General features: G+C 42.8%; 1 protein-coding gene across 1 annotated transcript in view; it reads left to right on the top strand.

Moving 5' to 3' along the window:
- The window catches only part of insra (insulin receptor a), a 38646-nt gene that overhangs the window by 9857 nt on the left and 6289 nt on the right, over positions 1 to 22500 (top strand). Inside the window, exons 4-11 of the mRNA XM_062993705.1 lie at positions 1 to 31; positions 423 to 567; positions 660 to 874; positions 14886 to 15012; positions 15246 to 15496; positions 15851 to 16012; positions 16957 to 17149; positions 22466 to 22500. The exon at positions 1 to 31 is cut by the window's left edge and continues 109 nt beyond it; the exon at positions 22466 to 22500 is cut by the window's right edge and continues 237 nt beyond it. Of these exons, the coding sequence (XP_062849775.1) occupies positions 1 to 31; positions 423 to 567; positions 660 to 874; positions 14886 to 15012; positions 15246 to 15496; positions 15851 to 16012; positions 16957 to 17149; positions 22466 to 22500 (1159 nt within the window). The remainder of the gene's footprint in view (positions 32 to 422; positions 568 to 659; positions 875 to 14885; positions 15013 to 15245; positions 15497 to 15850; positions 16013 to 16956; positions 17150 to 22465) is intronic.

Here is a 22500-nt window from a genome sequence, read left to right as displayed (position 1 = left end):
GGCAGCCTGGTCATCAACATCCGAGGAGGAAGTACGTACACACCCACACCCCCTCACATCAACCAGCCGGAGCTCTGGGACTCCACCGAACCACCGCTGCACATTCACACATCAGATCTTACAAACAGTCGCTCCTGGTTTAGTTCCAAAATGCGCCGTGTTGCGATTGGTTGGAAGATCTCACCTTTCAGGAGCTTCCTGAAGTTCTCAGGAACAAAAGCATGAACCAGAAAGCGCCAGAGCAGCAGCGACACCTTCAACCATCATGGAACCACTAATAGTCCCCGTACAGGAGCAGCACACAAGCTCAGAGCAGGACGACCCGAAAGCAGCAGGAGCAGCAGATACACACAGAACCGTCCGTAACTCACAGTGGATTGTTGTGTGTGTGTGTGTGTGTGTGTGTGTGTGTGTGTGTGTAGACAACATCGCAGCAGAACTGGAAGCTAACCTGGGGCAGTTGGAGGAGATCACGGGGTACCTGACGGTCCGGCGCTCCTACGCTCTGGTCTCTCTGTCCTTCCTGAGGAAGCTGAGGCTGATCCGTGGAGAGACCCTGGAAATGGGGTAGGAACCGTTCAGAACCGGATCTGAGGAACACCAGAACCGGTTCCTCTCATCCTCACTCCCATGTTGTCCTCTCCTCTCCTCTCCTGTAGGAACTACTCCTTCTACGCTCTGGATAACCAGAACCTCCGGCAGCTCTGGGACTGGAGCAAACACAACCTCACCATCGGACACGGACGCATGTTCTTCCAACACAACTCCAAACTGTGCATGAGCCAGATCAGGAGGATGGAGGAGATCACCGGCACCAATAACCGGCAGGAGAAGATCGACATCGCCGTCAAAACCAACGGAGACCAGGCCTCATGTAACACACACACACACACACTTATATACACACACACACACACTTATATACACACTATAGTGCACTAGATTGTGTATCAGATCGTGGATTAAAGTTCCCTACATAGTGCACTAGATTGTGTATCAGATCGCGGATTAAAGTTCCCTACACAGTGCACTAGATTGTGTATCAGATCGCGGATTAAAGTTCCCTACACAGTGCACTAGATTGTGTATCAGATCGCGGATTAAGATTCCCTACACAGTGCACTAGATTGTGTATCAGATCGTGGATTAAAGTTCCCTACACAGTGCACTAGATTGTGTATCAGATCGCGGATTAAAGTTCCCTACACAGTGCACTAGATTGTGTATCAGATCGTGGATTAAAGTTCCCTACACAGTGCACTAGATTGTGTATCAGATTGTGGATTAAAGTTCCCTACACAGTGCACTAGATTGTGTATCAGATCGCGGATTAAAGTTCCCTACACAGTGCACTAGATTGTGTATCAGATCGCGGATTAAAGTTCCCTACACAGTGCACTAGATTGTGTATCAGATCGCGGATTAAAGTTCCCTACACAGTGCACTAGATTGTGTATCAGATCGTGGATTAAAGTTCCCTACACAGTGCACTAGATTGTGTATCAGATCGCGGATTAAAGTTCCCTACACAGTGCACTAGATTGTGTATCAGATCGCGGATTAAAGTTCCCTACACAGTGCACTAGATTGTGTATCAGATCGCGGATTAAAGTTCCCTACACAGTGCACTAGATTGTGTATCAGATCGCGGATTAAAGTTCCCTACACAGTGCACTAGATTGTGTATCAGATCGTGGATTAAAGTTCCCTACATAGTGCACTAGATTGTGTATCAGATCGCGGATTAAAGTTCCCTACATAGTGCACTAGATTGTGTATCAGATCACGGATTAAAGTTCCCTACATAGTGCACTAGATTGTGTATCAGATCGCGGATTAAAGTTCCCTACATAGTGCACTAGATTGTGTATCAGATCGCGGATTAAAGTTCCCTACACAGTGCACTAGATTGTGTATCAGATCGTGGATTAAAGTTCCCTACATAGTGCACTAGATTGTGTATCAGATCGCGGATTAAAGTTCCCTACACAGTGCACTAGATTGTGTATCAGATCGTGGATTAAAGTTCCCTACACAGTGCACTAGATTGTGTATCAGATCGTGGATTAAAGTTCCCTACACAGTGCACTAGATTGTGTATCAGATCGCGGATTAAAGTTCCCTACACAGTGCACTAGATTGTGTATCAGATCGTGGATTAAAGTTCCCTACATAGTGCACTAGATTGTGTATCAGATCATGGATTAAAGTTCCCTACACAGTGCACTAGATTGTGTATCAGATCGCGGATTAAAGTTCCCTACACAGTGCACTAGATTGTGTATCAGATCGCGGATTAAAGTTCCCTACACAGTGCACTAGATTGTGTATCAGATTGTGGATTAAAGTTCCCTACACAGTGCACTAGATTGTGTATCAGATCGCGGATTAAAGTTCCCTACACAGTGCACTAGATTGTGTATCAGATCGCGGATTAAAGTTCCCTACACAGTGCACTAGATTGTGTATCAGATCGCGGATTAAAGTTCCCTACACAGTGCACTAGATTGTGTATCAGATCGCGGATTAAAGTTCCCTACACAGTGCACTAGATTGTGTATCAGATCGCGGATTAAAGTTCCCTACACAGTGCACTAGATTGTGTATCAGATCGTGGATTAAAGTTCCCTACATAGTGCACTAGATTGTGTATCAGATCGCGGATTAAAGTTCCCTACATAGTGCACTAGATTGTGTATCAGATCGCGGATTAAAGTTCCCTACATAGTGCACTAGATTGTGTATCAGATCGCGGATTAAAGTTCCCTACATAGTGCACTAGATTGTGTATCAGATCGCGGATTAAAGTTCCCTACACAGTGCACTAGATTGTGTATCAGATCGCGGATTAAAGTTCCCTACACAGTGCACTAGATTGTGTATCAGATCGTGGATTAAAGTTCCCTACACAGTGCACTAGATTGTGTATCAGATCGCGGATTAAAGTTCCCTACACAGTGCACTAGATTGTGTATCAGATCGTGGATTAAAGTTCCCTACATAGTGCACTAGATTGTGTATCAGATCGCGGATTAAAGTTCCCTACACAGTGCACTAGATTGTGTATCAGATCGCGGATTAAAGTTCCCTACATAGTGCACTAGATTGTGTATCAGATCGTGGATTAAAGTTCCCTACATAGTGCACTAGATTGTGTATCAGATCGCGGATTAAAGTTCCCTACATAGTGCACTAGATTGTGTATCAGATCGTGGATTAAAGTTCCCTACATAGTGCACTAGATTGTGTATCAGATCGCGGATTAAAGTTCCCTACACAGTGCACTAGATTGTGTATCAGATCACGGATTAAAGTTCCCTACATAGTGCACTAGATTGTGTATCAGATCGCGGATTAAAGTTCCCTACATAGTGCACTAGATTGTGTATCAGATCGCGGATTAAAGTTCCCTACATAGTGCACTAGATTGTGTATCAGATCGCGGATTAAAGTTCCCTACATAGTGCACTAGATTGTGTATCAGTTCACGGATTAAAGTTCCCTACATAGTGCACTAGATTGTGTATCAGATCGCGGATTAAAGTTCCCTACATAGTGCACTAGATTGTGTATCAGATCGCGGATTAAAGTTCCCTACATAGTGCACTAGATTGTGTATCAGATCACGGATTAAAGTTCCCTACATAGTGCACTAGATTGTGTATCAGATCGCGGATTAAAGTTCCCTACATAGTGCACTAGATTGTGTATCAGATCACGGATTAAAGTTCCCTACATAGTGCACTAGATTGTATATCAGATCGCGGATTAAAGTTCCCTACACAGTGCACTAGATTGTGTATCAGATCGTGGATTAAAGTTCCCTACACAGTGCACTAGATTGTGTATCAGATCGTGGATTAAAGTTCCCTACTTAGTGCACTAGATTGTGTATCAGATCGTGGATTAAAGTTCCCTACACAGTGCACTAGATTGTGTATCAGATCGTGGATTAAAGTTCCCTACACAGTGCACTAGATTGTGTATCAGATCGTGGATTAAAGTTCCCTACACAGTGCACTAGATTGTGTATCAGATCGTGGATTAAAGTTCCCTACATAGTGCACTAGATTGTGTATCAGATCATGGATTAAAGTTCCCTACACAGTGCACTAGATTGTGTATCAGATCGCGGATTAAAGTTCCCTACACAGTGCACTAGATTGTGTATCAGATCGCGGATTAAAGTTCCCTACATAGTGCACTAGATTGTGTATCAGATCGTGGATTAAAGTTCCCTACATAGTGCACTAGATTGTGTATCAGATCGCGGATTAAAGTTCCCTACATAGTGCACTAGATTGTGTATCAGATCGTGGATTAAAGTTCCCTACATAGTGCACTAGATTGTGTATCAGATCGCGGATTAAAGTTCCCTACACAGTGCACTAGATTGTGTATCAGATCGCGGATTAAAGTTCCCTACACAGTGCACTAGATTGTGTATCAGATCGCGGATTAAAGTTCCCTACATAGTGCACTAGATTGTGTATCAGATCGTGGATTAAAGTTCCCTACATAGTGCACTAGATTGTGTATCAGATCGCGGATTAAAGTTCCCTACATAGTGCACTAGATTGTGTATCAGATCGAGGATTAAAGTTCCCTACATAGTGCACTAGATTGTGTATCAGATCGCGGATTAAAGTTCCCTACACAGTGCACTAGATTGTGTATCAGATCGCGGATTAAAGTTCCCTACACAGTGCACTAGATTGTGTATCAGATCGCGGATTAAAGTTCCCTACATAGTGCACTAGATTGTGTATCAGATCGTGGATTAAAGTTCCCTACATAGTGCACTAGATTGTGTATCAGATCGCGGATTAAAGTTCCCTACATAGTGCACTAGATTGTGTATCAGATCGTGGATTAAAGTTCCCTACATAGTGCACTAGATTGTGTATCAGATCGCGGATTAAAGTTCCCTACACAGTGCACTAGATTGTGTATCAGATCGCGGATTAAAGTTCCCTACACAGTGCACTAGATTGTGTATCAGATCGCGGATTAAAGTTCCCTACACAGTGCACTAGATTGTGTATCAGATCGCGGATTAAAGTTCCCTACATAGTGCACTAGATTGTGTATCAGATCGTGGATTAAAGTTCCCTACACAGTGCACTAGATTGTGTATCAGATCGTGGATTAAAGTTCCCTACATAGTGCACTAGATTGTGTATCAGATCGTGGATTAAAGTTCCCTACACAGTGCATTAGATTGTGTATCAGATCGCGGATTAAAGTTCCCTACATAGTGCACTAGATTGTGTATCAGATCGTGGATTAAAGTTCCCTACACAGTGCACTAGATTGTGTATCAGATCGTGGATTAAAGTTCCCTACATAGTGCACTAGATTGTGTATCAGATCGTGGATTAAAGTTCCCTACACAGTGCACTAGATTGTGTATCAGATCGCGGGTTAAAGTTCCCTACATAGTGCACTAGATTGTGTATCAGATCGCGGATTAAAGTTCCCTACATAGTGCACTAGATTGTGTATCAGATCGCGGATTAAAGTTCCCTACACAGTGCACTAGATTGTGTATCAGATCGCGGATTAAAGTTCCCTACACAGTGCACTAGATTGTGTATCAGATTGTGGATTAAAGTTCCCTACACAGTGCACTAGATTGTGTATCAGATCGCGGATTAAGATTCCCTACACAGTGCACTAGATTGTGTATCAGATCGTGGATTAAAGTTCCCTACACAGTGCACTAGATTGTGTATCAGATCGCGGATTAAAGTTCCCTACACAGTGCACTAGATTGTGTATCAGATCGTGGATTAAAGTTCCCTACACAGTGCACTAGATTGTGTATCAGATTGTGGATTAAAGTTCCCTACACAGTGCACTAGATTGTGTATCAGATCGCGGATTAAAGTTCCCTACACAGTGCACTAGATTGTGTATCAGATCGCGGATTAAAGTTCCCTACACAGTGCACTAGATTGTGTATCAGATCGCGGATTAAAGTTCCCTACACAGTGCACTAGATTGTGTATCAGATCGTGGATTAAAGTTCCCTACACAGTGCACTAGATTGTGTATCAGATCGCGGATTAAAGTTCCCTACACAGTGCACTAGATTGTGTATCAGATCGCGGATTAAAGTTCCCTACATAGTGCACTAGATTGTGTATCAGATCGCGGATTAAAGTTCCCTACATAGTGCACTAGATTGTGTATCAGATCGCGGATTAAAGTTCCCTACACAGTGCACTAGATTGTGTATCAGATCGCGGATTAAAGTTCCCTACATAGTGCACTAGATTGTGTATCAGATCGCGGATTAAAGTTCCCTACATAGTGCACTAGATTGTGTATCAGATCGCGGATTAAAGTTCCCTACATAGTGCACTAGATTGTGTATCAGATCGCGGATTAAAGTTCCCTACATAGTGCACTAGATTGTGTATCAGATCGCGGATTAAAGTTCCCTACACAGTGCACTAGATTGTGTATCAGATCGCGGATTAAAGTTCCCTACACAGTGCACTAGATTGTGTATCAGATCGCGGATTAAAGTTCCCTACACAGTGCACTAGATTGTGTATCAGATCGTGGATTAAAGTTCCCTACACAGTGCACTAGATTGTGTATCAGATCGCGGATTAAAGTTCCCTACACAGTGCACTAGATTGTGTATCAGATCGTGGATTAAAGTTCCCTACATAGTGCACTAGATTGTGTATCAGATCGCGGATTAAAGTTCCCTACACAGTGCACTAGATTGTGTATCAGATCGCGGATTAAAGTTCCCTACATAGTGCACTAGATTGTGTATCAGATCGTGGATTAAAGTTCCCTACATAGTGCACTAGATTGTGTATCAGATCGCGGATTAAAGTTCCCTACATAGTGCACTAGATTGTGTATCAGATCGTGGATTAAAGTTCCCTACATAGTGCACTAGATTGTGTATCAGATCGCGGATTAAAGTTCCCTACACAGTGCACTAGATTGTGTATCAGATCACGGATTAAAGTTCCCTACATAGTGCACTAGATTGTGTATCAGATCGCGGATTAAAGTTCCCTACATAGTGCACTAGATTGTGTATCAGATCGCGGATTAAAGTTCCCTACATAGTGCACTAGATTGTGTATCAGATCGCGGATTAAAGTTCCCTACATAGTGCACTAGATTGTGTATCAGTTCACGGATTAAAGTTCCCTACATAGTGCACTAGATTGTGTATCAGATCGCGGATTAAAGTTCCCTACATAGTGCACTAGATTGTGTATCAGATCGCGGATTAAAGTTCCCTACATAGTGCACTAGATTGTGTATCAGATCACGGATTAAAGTTCCCTACATAGTGCACTAGATTGTGTATCAGATCGCGGATTAAAGTTCCCTACATAGTGCACTAGATTGTGTATCAGATCACGGATTAAAGTTCCCTACATAGTGCACTAGATTGTATATCAGATCGCGGATTAAAGTTCCCTACACAGTGCACTAGATTGTGTATCAGATCGTGGATTAAAGTTCCCTACACAGTGCACTAGATTGTGTATCAGATCGTGGATTAAAGTTCCCTACTTAGTGCACTAGATTGTGTATCAGATCGTGGATTAAAGTTCCCTACACAGTGCACTAGATTGTGTATCAGATCGTGGATTAAAGTTCCCTACACAGTGCACTAGATTGTGTATCAGATCGTGGATTAAAGTTCCCTACACAGTGCACTAGATTGTGTATCAGATCGTGGATTAAAGTTCCCTACATAGTGCACTAGATTGTGTATCAGATCGCGGATTAAAGTTCCCTACATAGTGCACTAGATTGTGTATCAGATCGTGGATTAAAGTTCCCTACATAGTGCACTAGATTGTGTATCAGATCGCGGATTAAAGTTCCCTACACAGTGCACTAGATTGTGTATCAGATCGCGGATTAAAGTTCCCTACACAGTGCACTAGATTGTGTATCAGATCGCGGATTAAAGTTCCCTACACAGTGCACTAGATTGTGTATCAGATCGCGGATTAAAGTTCCCTACATAGTGCACTAGATTGTGTATCAGATCGTGGATTAAAGTTCCCTACACAGTGCACTAGATTGTGTATCAGATCGTGGATTAAAGTTCCCTACATAGTGCACTAGATTGTGTATCAGATCGTGGATTAAAGTTCCCTACACAGTGCATTAGATTGTGTATCAGATCGCGGATTAAAGTTCCCTACATAGTGCACTAGATTGTGTATCAGATCGTGGATTAAAGTTCCCTACACAGTGCACTAGATTGTGTATCAGATCGTGGATTAAAGTTCCCTACATAGTGCACTAGATTGTGTATCAGATCGTGGATTAAAGTTCCCTACACAGTGCACTAGATTGTGTATCAGATCGCGGGTTAAAGTTCCCTACATAGTGCACTAGATTGTGTATCAGATCGCGGATTAAAGTTCCCTACATAGTGCACTAGATTGTGTATCAGATCGCGGATTAAAGTTCCCTACACAGTGCACTAGATTGTGTATCAGATCGCGGATTAAAGTTCCCTACACAGTGCACTAGATTGTGTATCAGATTGTGGATTAAAGTTCCCTACACAGTGCACTAGATTGTGTATCAGATCGCGGATTAAGATTCCCTACACAGTGCACTAGATTGTGTATCAGATCGTGGATTAAAGTTCCCTACACAGTGCACTAGATTGTGTATCAGATCGCGGATTAAAGTTCCCTACACAGTGCACTAGATTGTGTATCAGATCGTGGATTAAAGTTCCCTACACAGTGCACTAGATTGTGTATCAGATTGTGGATTAAAGTTCCCTACACAGTGCACTAGATTGTGTATCAGATCGCGGATTAAAGTTCCCTACACAGTGCACTAGATTGTGTATCAGATCGCGGATTAAAGTTCCCTACACAGTGCACTAGATTGTGTATCAGATCGCGGATTAAAGTTCCCTACACAGTGCACTAGATTGTGTATCAGATCGTGGATTAAAGTTCCCTACACAGTGCACTAGATTGTGTATCAGATCGCGGATTAAAGTTCCCTACACAGTGCACTAGATTGTGTATCAGATCGCGGATTAAAGTTCCCTACATAGTGCACTAGATTGTGTATCAGATCGCGGATTAAAGTTCCCTACATAGTGCACTAGATTGTGTATCAGATCGCGGATTAAAGTTCCCTACACAGTGCACTAGATTGTGTATCAGATCGCGGATTTAAGTTCCCTACATAGTGCACTAGATTGTGTATCAGATCGTGGATTAAAGTTCCCTACACAGTGCACTAGATTGTGTATCAGATCGCGGATTAAAGTTCCCTACATAGTGCACTAGATTGTGTATCAGATCGCGGATTAAAGTTCCCTACACAGTGCACTAGATTGTGTATCAGATCGTGGATTAAAGTTCCCTACATAGTGCACTAGATTGTGTATCAGATCGCGGATTAAAGTTCCCTACACAGCGCACTAGATTGTGTATCAGATCGTGGATTAAAGTTCCCTACATAGTGCACTAGATTGTGTATCAGATCGCGGATTAAAGTTCCCTACATAGTGCACTAGATTGTGTATCAGATCACGGATTAAAGTTCCCTACATAGTGCACTAGATTGTGTATCAGATCGCGGATTAAAGTTCCCTACATAGTGCACTAGATTGTGTATCAGATCGCGGATTAAAGTTCCCTACATAGTGCACTAGATTGTGTATCAGTTCACGGATTAAAGTTCCCTACATAGTGCACTAGATTGTGTATCAGATCGCGGATTAAAGTTCCCTACATAGTGCACTAGATTGTGTATCAGATCGCGGATTAAAGTTCCCTACATAGTGCACTAGATTGTGTATCAGATCACGGATTAAAGTTCCCTACATAGTGCACTAGATTGTGTATCAGATCGCGGATTAAAGTTCCCTACATAGTGCACTAGATTGTGTATCAGATCACGGATTAAAGTTCCCTACATAGTGCACTAGATTGTGTATCAGATCGCGGATTAAAGTTCCCTACACAGTGCACTAGATTGTGTATCAGATCGTGGATTAAAGTTCCCTACACAGTGCACTAGATTGTGTATCAGATCGTGGATTAAAGTTCCCTACTTAGTGCACTAGATTGTGTATCAGATCGTGGATTAAAGTTCCCTACATAGTGCACTAGATTGTGTATCAGATCGTGGATTAAAGTTCCCTACACAGTGCACTAGATTGTGTATCAGATCGTGGATTAAAGTTCCCTACATAGTGCACTAGATTGTGTATCAGAGCGTGGATTAAAGTTCCCTACATAGTGCACTAGATTGTGTATCAGATCGTGGATTAAAGTTCCCTACACAGTGCACTAGATTGTGTATCAGATCGTGGATTAAAGTTCCCTACATAGTGCACTAGATTGTGTATCAGATCGTGGATTAAAGTTCCCTACACAGTGCATTAGATTGTGTATCAGATCGCGGATTAAAGTTCCCTACATAGTGCACTAGATTGTGTATCAGATCGTGGATTAAAGTTCCCTACACAGTGCACTAGATTGTGTATCAGATCGTGGATTAAAGTTCCCTACATAGTGCACTAGATTGTGTATCAGATCGTGGATTAAAGTTCCCTACACAGTGCACTAGATTGTGTATCAGATCGCGGATTAAAGTTCCCTACATAGTGCACTAGATTGTGTATCAGATCGCGGATTAAAGTTCCCTACATAGTGCACTAGATTGTGTATCAGATCGCGGATTAAAGTTCCCTACACAGTGCACTAGATTGTGTATCAGATCGCGGATTTAAGTTCCCTACATAGTGCACTAGATTGTGTATCAGATCGTGGATTAAAGTTCCCTACACAGTGCACTAGATTGTGTATCAGATCGCGGATTAAAGTTCCCTACATAGTGCACTAGATTGTGTATCAGATCGCGGATTAAAGTTCCCTACACAGTGCACTAGATTGTGTATCAGATCGTGGATTAAAGTTCCCTACATAGTGCACTAGATTGTGTATCAGATCGTGGATTAAAGTTCCCTACACAGTGCACTAGATTGTGTATCAGATCGTGGATTAAAGTTCCCTACACAGTGCACTAGATTGTGTATCAGATCGTGGATTAAAGTTCCCTACATAGTGCACTAGATTGTGTATCAGATCGTGGATTAAAGTTCCCTACACAGTGCACTAGATTGTGTATCAGATCGCGGATTAAAGTTCCCTACACAGTGCACTAGATTGTGTATCAGATCGCGGATTAAAGTTCCCTACATAGTGCACTAGATTGTGTATCAGATCGTGGATTAAAGTTCCCTACATAGTGCACTAGATTGTGTATCAGATCGCGGATTAAAGTTCCCTACATAGTGCACTAGATTGTGTATCAGATCGTGGATTAAAGTTCCCTACATAGTGCACTAGATTGTGTATCAGATCGCGGATTAAAGTTCCCTACACAGTGCACTAGATTGTGTATCAGATCGCGGATTAAAGTTCCCTACACAGTGCACTAGATTGTGTATCAGATCGCGGATTAAAGTTCCCTACATAGTGCACTAGATTGTGTATCAGATCGTGGATTAAAGTTCCCTACATAGTGCACTAGATTGTGTATCAGATCGCGGATTAAAGTTCCCTACATAGTGCACTAGATTGTGTATCAGATCGTGGATTAAAGTTCCCTACATAGTGCACTAGATTGTGTATCAGATCGCGGATTAAAGTTCCCTACACAGTGCACTAGATTGTGTATCAGATCGCGGATTAAAGTTCCCTACACAGTGCACTAGATTGTGTATCAGATCGCGGATTAAAGTTCCCTACATAGTGCACTAGATTGTGTATCAGATCGTGGATTAAAGTTCCCTACATAGTGCACTAGATTGTGTATCAGATCGCGGATTAAAGTTCCCTACATAGTGCACTAGATTGTGTATCAGATCGTGGATTAAAGTTCCCTACATAGTGCACTAGATTGTGTATCAGATCGCGGATTAAAGTTCCCTACACAGTGCACTAGATTGTGTATCAGATCGCGGATTAAAGTTCCCTACACAGTGCACTAGATTGTGTATCAGATCGCGGATTAAAGTTCCCTACACAGTGCACTAGATTGTGTATCAGATCGCGGATTAAAGTTCCCTACATAGTGCACTAGATTGTGTATCAGATCGTGGATTAAAGTTCCCTACACAGTGCACTAGATTGTGTATCAGATCGTGGATTAAAGTTCCCTACATAGTGCACTAGATTGTGTATCAGATCGTGGATTAAAGTTCCCTACACAGTGCATTAGATTGTGTATCAGATCGCGGATTAAAGTTCCCTACATAGTGCACTAGATTGTGTATCAGATCGTGGATTAAAGTTCCCTACATAGTGCACTAGATTGTGTATCAGATCGTGGATTAAAGTTCCCTACACAGTGCACTAGATTGTGTATCAGATCGCGGGTTAAAGTTCCCTACATAGTGCACTAGATTGTGTATCAGATCGCGGATTAAAGTTCCCTACATAGTGCACTAGATTGTGTATCAGATCGCGGATTAAAGTTCCCTACACAGTGCACTAGATTGTGTATCAGATCGCGGATTAAAGTTCCCTACATAGTGCACTAGATTGTGTATCAGATCGTGGATTAAAGTTCCCTACACAGTGCACTAGATTGTGTATCAGATCGCGGATTAAAGTTCCCTACATAGTGCACTAGATTGTGTATCAGATCGCGGATTAAAGTTCCCTACACAGTGCACTAGATTGTGTATCAGATCGTGGATTAAAGTTCCCTACATAGTGCACTAGATTGTGTATCAGATCGTGGATTAAAGTTCCCTACACAGTGCACTAGATTGTGTATCAGATCGTGGATTAAAGTTCCCTACACAGTGCACTAGATTGTGTATCAGATCGCGGATTAAAGTTCCCTACACAGTGCACTAGATTGTGTATCAGATCGCGGATTAAAGTTCCCTACACAGTGCACTAGATTGTGTATCAGATCGCGGATTAAAGTTCCCTACACAGTGCACTAGATTGTGTATCAGATCGTGGATTAAAGTTCCCTACATAGTGCACTAGATTGTGTATCAGATCGTGGATTAAAGTTCCCTACACAGTGCACTAGATTGTGTATCAGATCGTGGATTAAAGTTCCCTACACAGTGCACTAGATTGTGTATCAGATCGTGGATTAAAGTTCCCTACATAGTGCACTAGATTGTGTATCAGATCGTGGATTAAAGTTCCCTACATAGTGCACTAGATTGTGTATCAGATCGCGGATTAAAGTTCCCTACATAGTGCACTAGATTGTGTATCAGATCGTGGATTAAAGTTCCCTACATAGTGCACTAGATTGTTTATCAGATCGCGGATTAAAGTTCCCTACATAGTGCACTAGATTGTTTATCAGATCGCAGATTAAAGTTCCCTACACAGTGCACTAGATTGTGTATCAGATCACGGATTAAAGTTCCCTACACAGTGCACTAGATTGTGTATCAGATCGCGGATTAAAGTTCCCTACATAGTGCACTAGATTGTTTATCAGATCGCAGATTAAAGTTCCCTACACAGTGCACTAGATTGTGTATCAGATCACGGATTAAAGTTCCCTACATAGTGCACTAGATTGTTTATCAGATCGCAGATTAAAGTTCCCTACACAGTGCACTAGATTGTGTATCAGATAACGAATTTAAAACGCGATCGGGAAAAAAAGTCGGTGTCACTGCGTGTGCGTTTGTGTGCATGAAGCTCGTCGTTACTGGCAACGCATCAGCGGAGTAATACAGTTGTGGTGTGAAAAGGCCGCGCTGTTATCACCAATATCAGCACAGTTAGAACGCTTCTCAACCAATCAGATTGTAAGGTCGGAACTAACTGTTGTATAAACACTTATATACACAAACACACACACGCGATCATACTTAAGCACAAGCGAACACAAATACACACACACTCATACACAAACACACAGTCACATACACACACAAACACACACACACTCACATACACACTCACATACACACTTACATACACAAATGAACAGAAATCTCCACTCAGACGTGGGGTAGCAGCTTAACTTGAATATAAAAAAACAAATAAGTTACTTACAGCATTACAGTAAAACCTGAATACCAAAATAAAATGGACAGGCTCTTTTGTTATGAAGGAAAGCCAGTTCTTAAAGTGCTTGTATTGTGACGATGGTTTGATGGACGTTTCTACGCAAAGTGAGTGTGTTTTGACCCTTTGGGGCTTCCATAGCGCATGGGATAGCGTGCTCGGCTCTGGCTGTCCGCTATTCGGTACAGGAACAGAAGAAGGTAATAAAGTGTTTTGCTCCCGACGATTAGTGAATATAGCGTGTATTTTATTTCTTTATTAAGCGAGTGCATCACTACCACGCTGGGTTACATAACTAAGCCAATCAGAGCGCTCGATACTGAGATGTCGTTCAGTCTTGTAACACGTAAACTAGTAACAGCTGGATGTTCTGGTCCTGAAGTTTTCATACTGGGATTAAAAGTGATTGTTTAGTAAACCGGAGTGATCCTCGACTCACACACCGTATAAACAGTAAAATTCTACAGTAATGAACGCAGCTCTGCTCCCACCGCCTGGTAAAGCGCTCACATTACAGACGTTACACTTCACTGCTGGACTCGTTTCACTTTCCAATCTAAAGTATTTCCACACAGCCGACATGCTGACGTAAAACAAAACATCGGGTTATGATCGGCATTAGTAAAGCCGATTTTCCGATCAGTTAAAAATGCCTTGATCGGCCCTGATCTGTGAGATCGGATCGGGACATCCCTAATAATTTACTTATTTATTATTCAGTATTTATTTATTTCTCTCTGAAGACTGAGTGGATTAACCTCGTACTCTGGTGTGTTTCGATTGGTTCTTTTCCAGGTGAGACTCAGGTGCTGAAGTTCACCACCATCCGAACCCTCTTCGATAAAATCCTCATCAAATGGGAACCGTTCTGGCCTCCAGATTTCAGAGACCTGCTGGGGTTCATGGTTCTCTATAAGGAAGCGTGAGTAGAACCCGGGACGTCCGTCTGTCTGTCTGTTAGTGCTGCAGGTTCGAGTAGAACATTAATCATCCATAGCAGTCTCGACTCGTTGAGGAGCTTGAACCTGGTTGTGGGGCGAGAGGGACCTACTACAGTATAGGAAGATCTTTTAATGATATCATGAACGTTTGGTGGGTGCACCTCCGGGTGCGGCGCTTGCTCTCTGTAACGTGTTTCTGTCTGCGCGCCCGCAGCCCGTACAGGAACGTGACGGAGTTCGACGGGCAGGACGCGTGCGGATCTAACAGTTGGGTGATAGCGGACGTGGACCCCCCTCAGCGCTCCAGCGACGGGCGACAGCACGCCGAGCCCGGCTTCCTCATCCTGGGACTGAAGCCCTGGACTCAGTACGCCGTCATGGTTAGAGCGCAGCTCTCCGCCTCCGACGAGCACCCGGTCCAGGGCGCCAAGAGTGACATCATCTACGTCCGTACCAACGCCACCAGTACGTTCACACACACACACACACACACACACACACACACACAGCTTTACGATCTTGTTCATCAGAAATGATCCATCAGGTAGCAGTTTAGCCAATTCCACCGTGCACTCTGGCGACCTCTGCTGGTTGCATGACACCACCGTGGTCCTGAGCGGACACAGACCAGCCATACACAGAACACGCTAATCTCTCAGCACTCCTCCACCACTCGTTCCAGCGCCTCGACCACACAGTAGGGGTCGCTGTTGTACCCCGTTCGTCCCTCTTCGGTTGAGGAGCGAATTAGACCTTTGCACCAGATCTCACCCGGTTCCTCGGGGAACTTTAATTCTCACGGTCGGTTCTTTGTTCCAGAACCGTCGGTGCCGCTGGATCCCATCTCGTCCTCCAACTCGTCCTCGCAGATCATCCTGAAGTGGAGACCCCCCAACGACCCCAACGGGAACGTCACGCACTACGTGGTGTTTTGCCAACAGCAGCCGGAATCCGAGCTCAAGCTGGACTACTGCCAGAAAGGTAACGTCCCAAATCTCCCCATTTAGTCTTTTTAAATTCTTAATTGTGAATGCGCTGGTGCTTGCACAACCCCTAATCTGATCAAGGAGAAGAGCAGATGACCCCCCCCCACCCGACACAGGGCAGTTGTAGCCAGCCTAGCGGTTAAAGTACTGAACTAGTAATCCAAAGGTCACTGGTTCAAGATAGGTTGGGCCCTTGAGCGAGGCCCTTAACCCTCAATTGCTTAGACAGTATACTCTCACAGTACTGTAAGTCACTTTGGATAAAAGCAGCTGCCTAAGTGCTGAAAACGACACGCGTAAATGACACGTGTCTAATTTGAAGTAGGGTTCCCATAGAGAGCCGCATGGCGTACGGAGGGCCATGGAGATCACATATTGCAGTGCCAACCCTCCACCGTGGTGTGCTAGTGCGCAGGCGGGGCCGCCAAAATGTTGCAAGAGTACAATTTTGTATGGTGCCGGTGTTTAAAACAGCACATTCTGTATTTACCAGATTGAGAGGCGCTGTTTCAGCATCTAAACTGGAGGGCCGTGTCTCAAACCACATACTGTTTATTATACTGTGTGTCACTATTAGTGCCGAACCTGTATTTTTAGTAGCGTCCACATATTATTGAAACGGGTGTGGTCAGGACTTGGAGAGGATGTTTTGGCTCACTGTCCTGCTTTAACAGCACACAAACTCACTCCGAGTATAATACTACCACCACCATGCTTTGCAGTAGGTACGGTGTTGTTGTGGTTTCTCTCCAAACTCGACCACAGAACATCTCCAGAACGTTTTTTCTTTGCTCATGAGGTCGTTACCAGACTGAGGGCCTGTAAAGCTCGCTCGACCCAGTACAGCCCCCCCCCCCCCCCCCCCCCACGTTCCAGCAGACCCGCTCTGTTTGAAGCTGGTTGTTCCCGTGCGTGTGTGTGTGTGTGTGTGTGTGTAAGGAATGAAGCAGGTCACCCAGGTTCCCTCTCAGAGCACCGAGGACCAGAAGAAGAACCAGACGGAGGATTCGGGGAAGAGGAAGAACTGCTGCACCTGCCCCAAATCTGAGAAGCAGCTGAGGAAGGAGGCGGAGGAGAGCGAGTACCGCAAGACCTTCGAGAACTACCTGCACAACGAGGTCTTCAGGATCAGGTGACACCCACACGCCCACACACGGGTCCAGACGTCTGAAATGTAGCTTGCAGCTGCACCGACTATATAGATGAACTTAGTGGGTATACAATTACTGACTGTACCCGTCTGTTGTACTAGGGCTGGGCGATATGGAACAAAAATAATATCTCGATATTTTTTCGCTGAACGGCGATATACGATATATATCTCCATATTTTTTAGCTGAACGGCGATATGCGATATATATCTCCATATTTTTTAGCTAAACGGCGATATACGATATATATCTCCATATTTTTTAGCTGAACGGCGATATACGATATATATCTCGATATTTTTTAGCTGAACGGCGATATACGATATATATCTCGATATTTTTTAGCTGAACGGCGATATACGATATATATCTCGATATTTTTTAGCTGAACGGCGATATGCGATATATATCTCGATATTTTTTAGCTGAACGGCGATATACGATATATATCTCGATATTTTTTAGCTGAACGGCGATATACGATATATATCTCGATATTTTTTAGCTGAACGGCGATATACGATATATATCTCGATATTTTTTAGCTGAACGGCGATATACGATATATATCTCGATATTTTTTAGCTGAACGGCGATATACGATATATATCTCGATATTTTTTAGCTGAACGGCGATATACGATATATATCTCGATATTTTTTAGCTGAACGGCGATATGCGATATATATCTCCATATTTTTTAGCTGAACGGCGATATGCGATATATATCTCGATATTTTTTAGCTGAACGGCGATATACGATATATATCTCCATATTTTTTAGCTGAACGGCGATATACGATATATATCTCCATATTTTTTAGCTGAACGGCGATATACGATATATATCTCCATATTTTTTAGCTGAACGGCGATATACGATATATATCTCCATATTTTTTAGCTGAATGGCGATATACGATATATATCTCCATATTTTTTCATCCCATAAGGTAATAACAAAAAGACACTTCTGAGACTAAGCTATATGTTCCAAATTTTATTAATATTCATGCTGGGGAAGCTTCACACAAGAACTATTTTTCCTTAAAAAAAAAAAAAGAACTATTAAGACCTTTAAGAATGTTAAGTGCACTATAGGGCGCAGGGAGCGAGTGTGTAGGGAAGATATCAGAATTGATCGTTTCCGGCTGTGCTCATGTTCTTCCGTTGTTTTGCATTGAGCTTGTGTGACATTAAAAGTCTCATTAAACCCCCCCTCACATGTTTGGACTTTATACATTATTTTACATCAGTCGCCACAACGTTAACATTTACATTAATATATTTTTTACCGTATAGAATTTAATTCTGTAATCCAGGCAGATCTAATGGTGCACGTCACTGTGTAACTATTACAACATGCTTCATGCACTTTATTATTATTTAACAGATTTATTTGTTGTTTAATCGCTGTTTGCTCCTTGTTTACTGTAGAGTTTGTTTGTGCAATTTTGTTAATACTATAATTAGGGGTGTAACGATACACTACCCACGATGCGATACGATTCACGATTTTCCCCCGATTTTTTTTTATTAAATGAAATTGAAGACAAATTATGACGTTTCCTTTTATTACTTCTATTTAAAATAAAATACTGTATTTGTGCTTATATTTAATTCATCTACATAATGAATGTCCTTTTATTTATTAGATAGGTGCGAACTATGCAAAATAAATGCTACACATTCCCCTTATTCTGTAATAAAATATATAGCGCCAGCGCTCTCTGCTGTCTAAAGTGAATATCGATTCATCTTAAATGATTAACCCAGCGTTTCTCAAAGTGTGGGGGCATGACAGAGGCATGGCTGGGGGGGGGCGCAGAGGCATGGCTGGGGGGGCTGAAATTAAGCCCTGAACCCTGAACGTCTGACTGAAATTAAGCGCGGAACCAATGTTTTAACGTCGGAATCTTTTTTACGGTGGACAATAAACAAACCGTATTCAGTAACCGTAGCAGTATTCATTCTGACAGAGTGTGTATCAGGAGCCCAATACATCGATCGTTCAGTACACGCTGGTAGATCAGCTTCATTTAAACAGCTCAGCGGGACCGACATGACATGCGGCCGCTGTTTGTTTAATGTGCGGTTTGTTACCATGAATACGCCTCAGCCCGCCTAAACTAGAACGTTTTCTAACGGGAGAAATTTTAACCTACAATCTGACATTTATATGAAGTTTGAAACCTACTTGTGTGAATCAGGCTTTTCCCACATGAAAATAATGAAGTGTAAATATGGGTCCATCCTTACTGAACACCTGAAAAACTGCTTGAGCATCAGCAGTTCCTGTCCAGATAAACCTGACTGATACCATTTAGAGCAAATCATCAGAATAAGGTCAGTGTGAATTTTCAGTCACTTGCTCTGTAAAGCTGAACATCAATACAGGAACTGAAGCTTCAAAGCTTTTTTGAAAAATGATGAGGCCGACCTTAAAGAGTAGATGGTGATGCCCTGTAGACTGAAACAGTAGATCTCAAGCCATGAAAGTGTGGACACCCCTGGTCTAGATGTACAGAACGGAAAGGTATTTGACAGGGATGAAAAGAAAAACAGCCACTAATACAGATAAGACTTGAACTCTCACCAATTTTTTGCACAGATTCAACTTTGATTGAAGGAGCAGTTTAGTGATATGTCAAAAAGTGGTTAAATAAAGTCAAGTACAACAGAAATGACTGAAATAAAGGTGAAAGGGGAACATTCATGATCTTTGACATTATTTCAACAAAGTTAAAATTGGCCTATTTTTGTCAGCATTTTGTTTGGGGGGGGGGGGGGGGGGTGTTGGGCACGACAGATTTTCATCTTCCAAAGGGGGGCGTGGCAGAAAAAGTTTGAGAACCACTGGATTAACCGATTCAAATCACGGCACATGCGCACCGATTTTTAACTGTCTTCCGGTGCACCGTTACATCCCTAACTATAACACAAAGATAAATGAATGACGTGTCGGACGTCGGCCGATCATCCAGTATAAACTAACACGACCACGTACAGCATCCAGTACAGAAATCACTCCCCATACTGTTTGTTTTTTTGCAGATAGAGCAAATATATGTACGTCACATATACAAACACGCGAGTCAGAACAACCGGGGACGCGTCGTTACGTTATTATTACTGTTTATAACACTTGTGCCTGATGTAAACTCTATATATGAAGTAGAGATGGAACGATCGATCGGCTATGAATCGGTATCGGCCGATTTTTTTATCAAAATATGCTATCGGCGATCGGCCGATATTTCCTAAAAGTAGCCGATCCGATGGTGTGATATATAAAGATCACGTTAAGTTAACAGCTCAGTGGATCGATCCAGACTTTGAGCTACGACGCGCCAACCATCACATCACCATTCATCAACCATCATACAGAAACCACAGTGAAAGCTCTTCATGACCTAAAATAACATCATTAACGTTGTGCATCGTACATACGATGTAATTTTGCTGATTGTAATATTTACTTTAAAAAGATAATTCGACCCGGTCACATCTGAGTCGATTCTATCAGCACGTTATATAAACTCCTGGTTCACTTTGGTAAATCGTAAGTGGTTCTTACTTGTGATGTAGATGAGAACAGAAAACGTTACAGAGCCAATCGGAGGCAAAAGTTTATTCATTACCAAATTCGTTAGTTCAGGATCATCTGCTGAACTTTTAGGATCAGAAAACTTTTAGACGGAACGAGTCTGACTCGGTTACAGATCTGTGCTAATAACAGTGTAATGAAGCTTTTTAATGTAAGAGAGTCACACAGAATGTTCTGTAGTAGCTGGTGTTTATTTACAACCACGACATTTAATTAATAACAGTAAACACGGAGAGATAACTGAGAAGAGAAACTTACGCTTCGCGAAAAATGAATCGACTCGTGAATCACTTTAAGCGATACAGTGAACAGATCATTTCTCTTAAAGGCACAAACACACACACACACACGCTGCTCCGGTTTATCTTCACTGTGAGGCTCTTTTTAAGGTTTTTTCAGACTGAACTGGATAACATTAAACCTGCGTGTGTGTGTGTGTGTGTGGTCAGTTAGACTAATGAAATATGTCTCCTGTGGGTAAAAAAAATAACCCCCCCATCGGAATCGGCTATCGGCCGATATCCCTGAAAGGAGATCGGAATCGGTGCCAAAAACCCCGATCGGTCCATCTCTAATATGAAGTAAATACGTGCATGTCGGCGCCGGCACGCGCGTGTATGTTTAATTCCGTTTTTCAATATTGGGTTTTGAAATGAAGACGCCCCCTTTTTCTTGTTTTTCAAACGCAACATACTCTATATCGATGAAAATATATCGATATTTCTTTAGATCTTGATATATCGCCCAGCCCTACTCTGTACCGTCTGTTTGCCCCCCTGTACCCCATCCAGATGATGTTTGGGTGGTGGAGCATTCTCAGCCCTGCTCCGACACTAACATGCTAGTGTGTGCTGTTCAGTGTGTGTGTGTGTGTATATGAGTGTAGCAGGGCAAGCTGTAGCCTAGTAGTTAAGGTACTGGACTAGTAATCAGAAGGTCGCTGGTTCAAGCCCCACCACTGCCACGTTGCCGCTGTTGGGCCCTCCAGCAAGGCCCTTACCCCTCAATTGTTCAGACTGTATACTGTAACTGTAATGTAAGTCGCTTTGGATAAAAGCGTCCGCTAAATGCTGAAAATGTAAGTGTAGCAGGTGCAGCAGTGTTGTTGGGATTTTTTGCTCTTTATTAGGAACACGTACCCTGTTCGTGCTGGGTGTAGGTGGACACTTGGAGGCGCAGCGTGTGTTCATGTTCCTCTGGTCGGTTATATTTTTGGTTGGCGCTTTATTCTCCTCCCAGCATTGACGTTTGGGTATTTAAAACTCCCAACAACACTGCTGCACCTGCTACACTCTTACACACAGAACAGCACTCACTATTTTGGTATCACCACGTTAGTGTCAGTGCAGGGATGAGAATTACCACTCTCTGGTGCCCCCTGCTGGTTGCTTGACTCCTACGCTGGCTGAGGAGGGTTAGGGTTGGCGATTAGTACACGCCCCCTCAGACACCAGTCAGTGGTGGATCGTTACGGAGATGTTTGGAGGAACACACTTCACTCTCTGTACTCCTCCACCACTCATACTCATACCTCAGCCAGCCAGCAGGAGGCGCTGTTGCACCAGCAATAAGATTAGATTAGGTAGGTAATTCATAACGTTATATTTTATTGTTATATTTTAACGTTATATAACTAAATGACATTTTACTGATCATCTAATGAAGCTTGACCGCTTCCTCTTTCCTCAGACCAACCCGTCAGCGCAGGTCCCTCGTGGGCGTGG

The sequence above is a fragment of the Trichomycterus rosablanca genome, chromosome 4 (assembly GCF_030014385.1).
Source record: "Trichomycterus rosablanca isolate fTriRos1 chromosome 4, fTriRos1.hap1, whole genome shotgun sequence".
NCBI classification, from domain to species: domain Eukaryota; kingdom Metazoa; phylum Chordata; class Actinopteri; order Siluriformes; family Trichomycteridae; genus Trichomycterus; species Trichomycterus rosablanca.
Note: the sequence above shows the minus strand (reverse complement) of the source record. Positions and strands in the feature narration are given on the sequence as shown.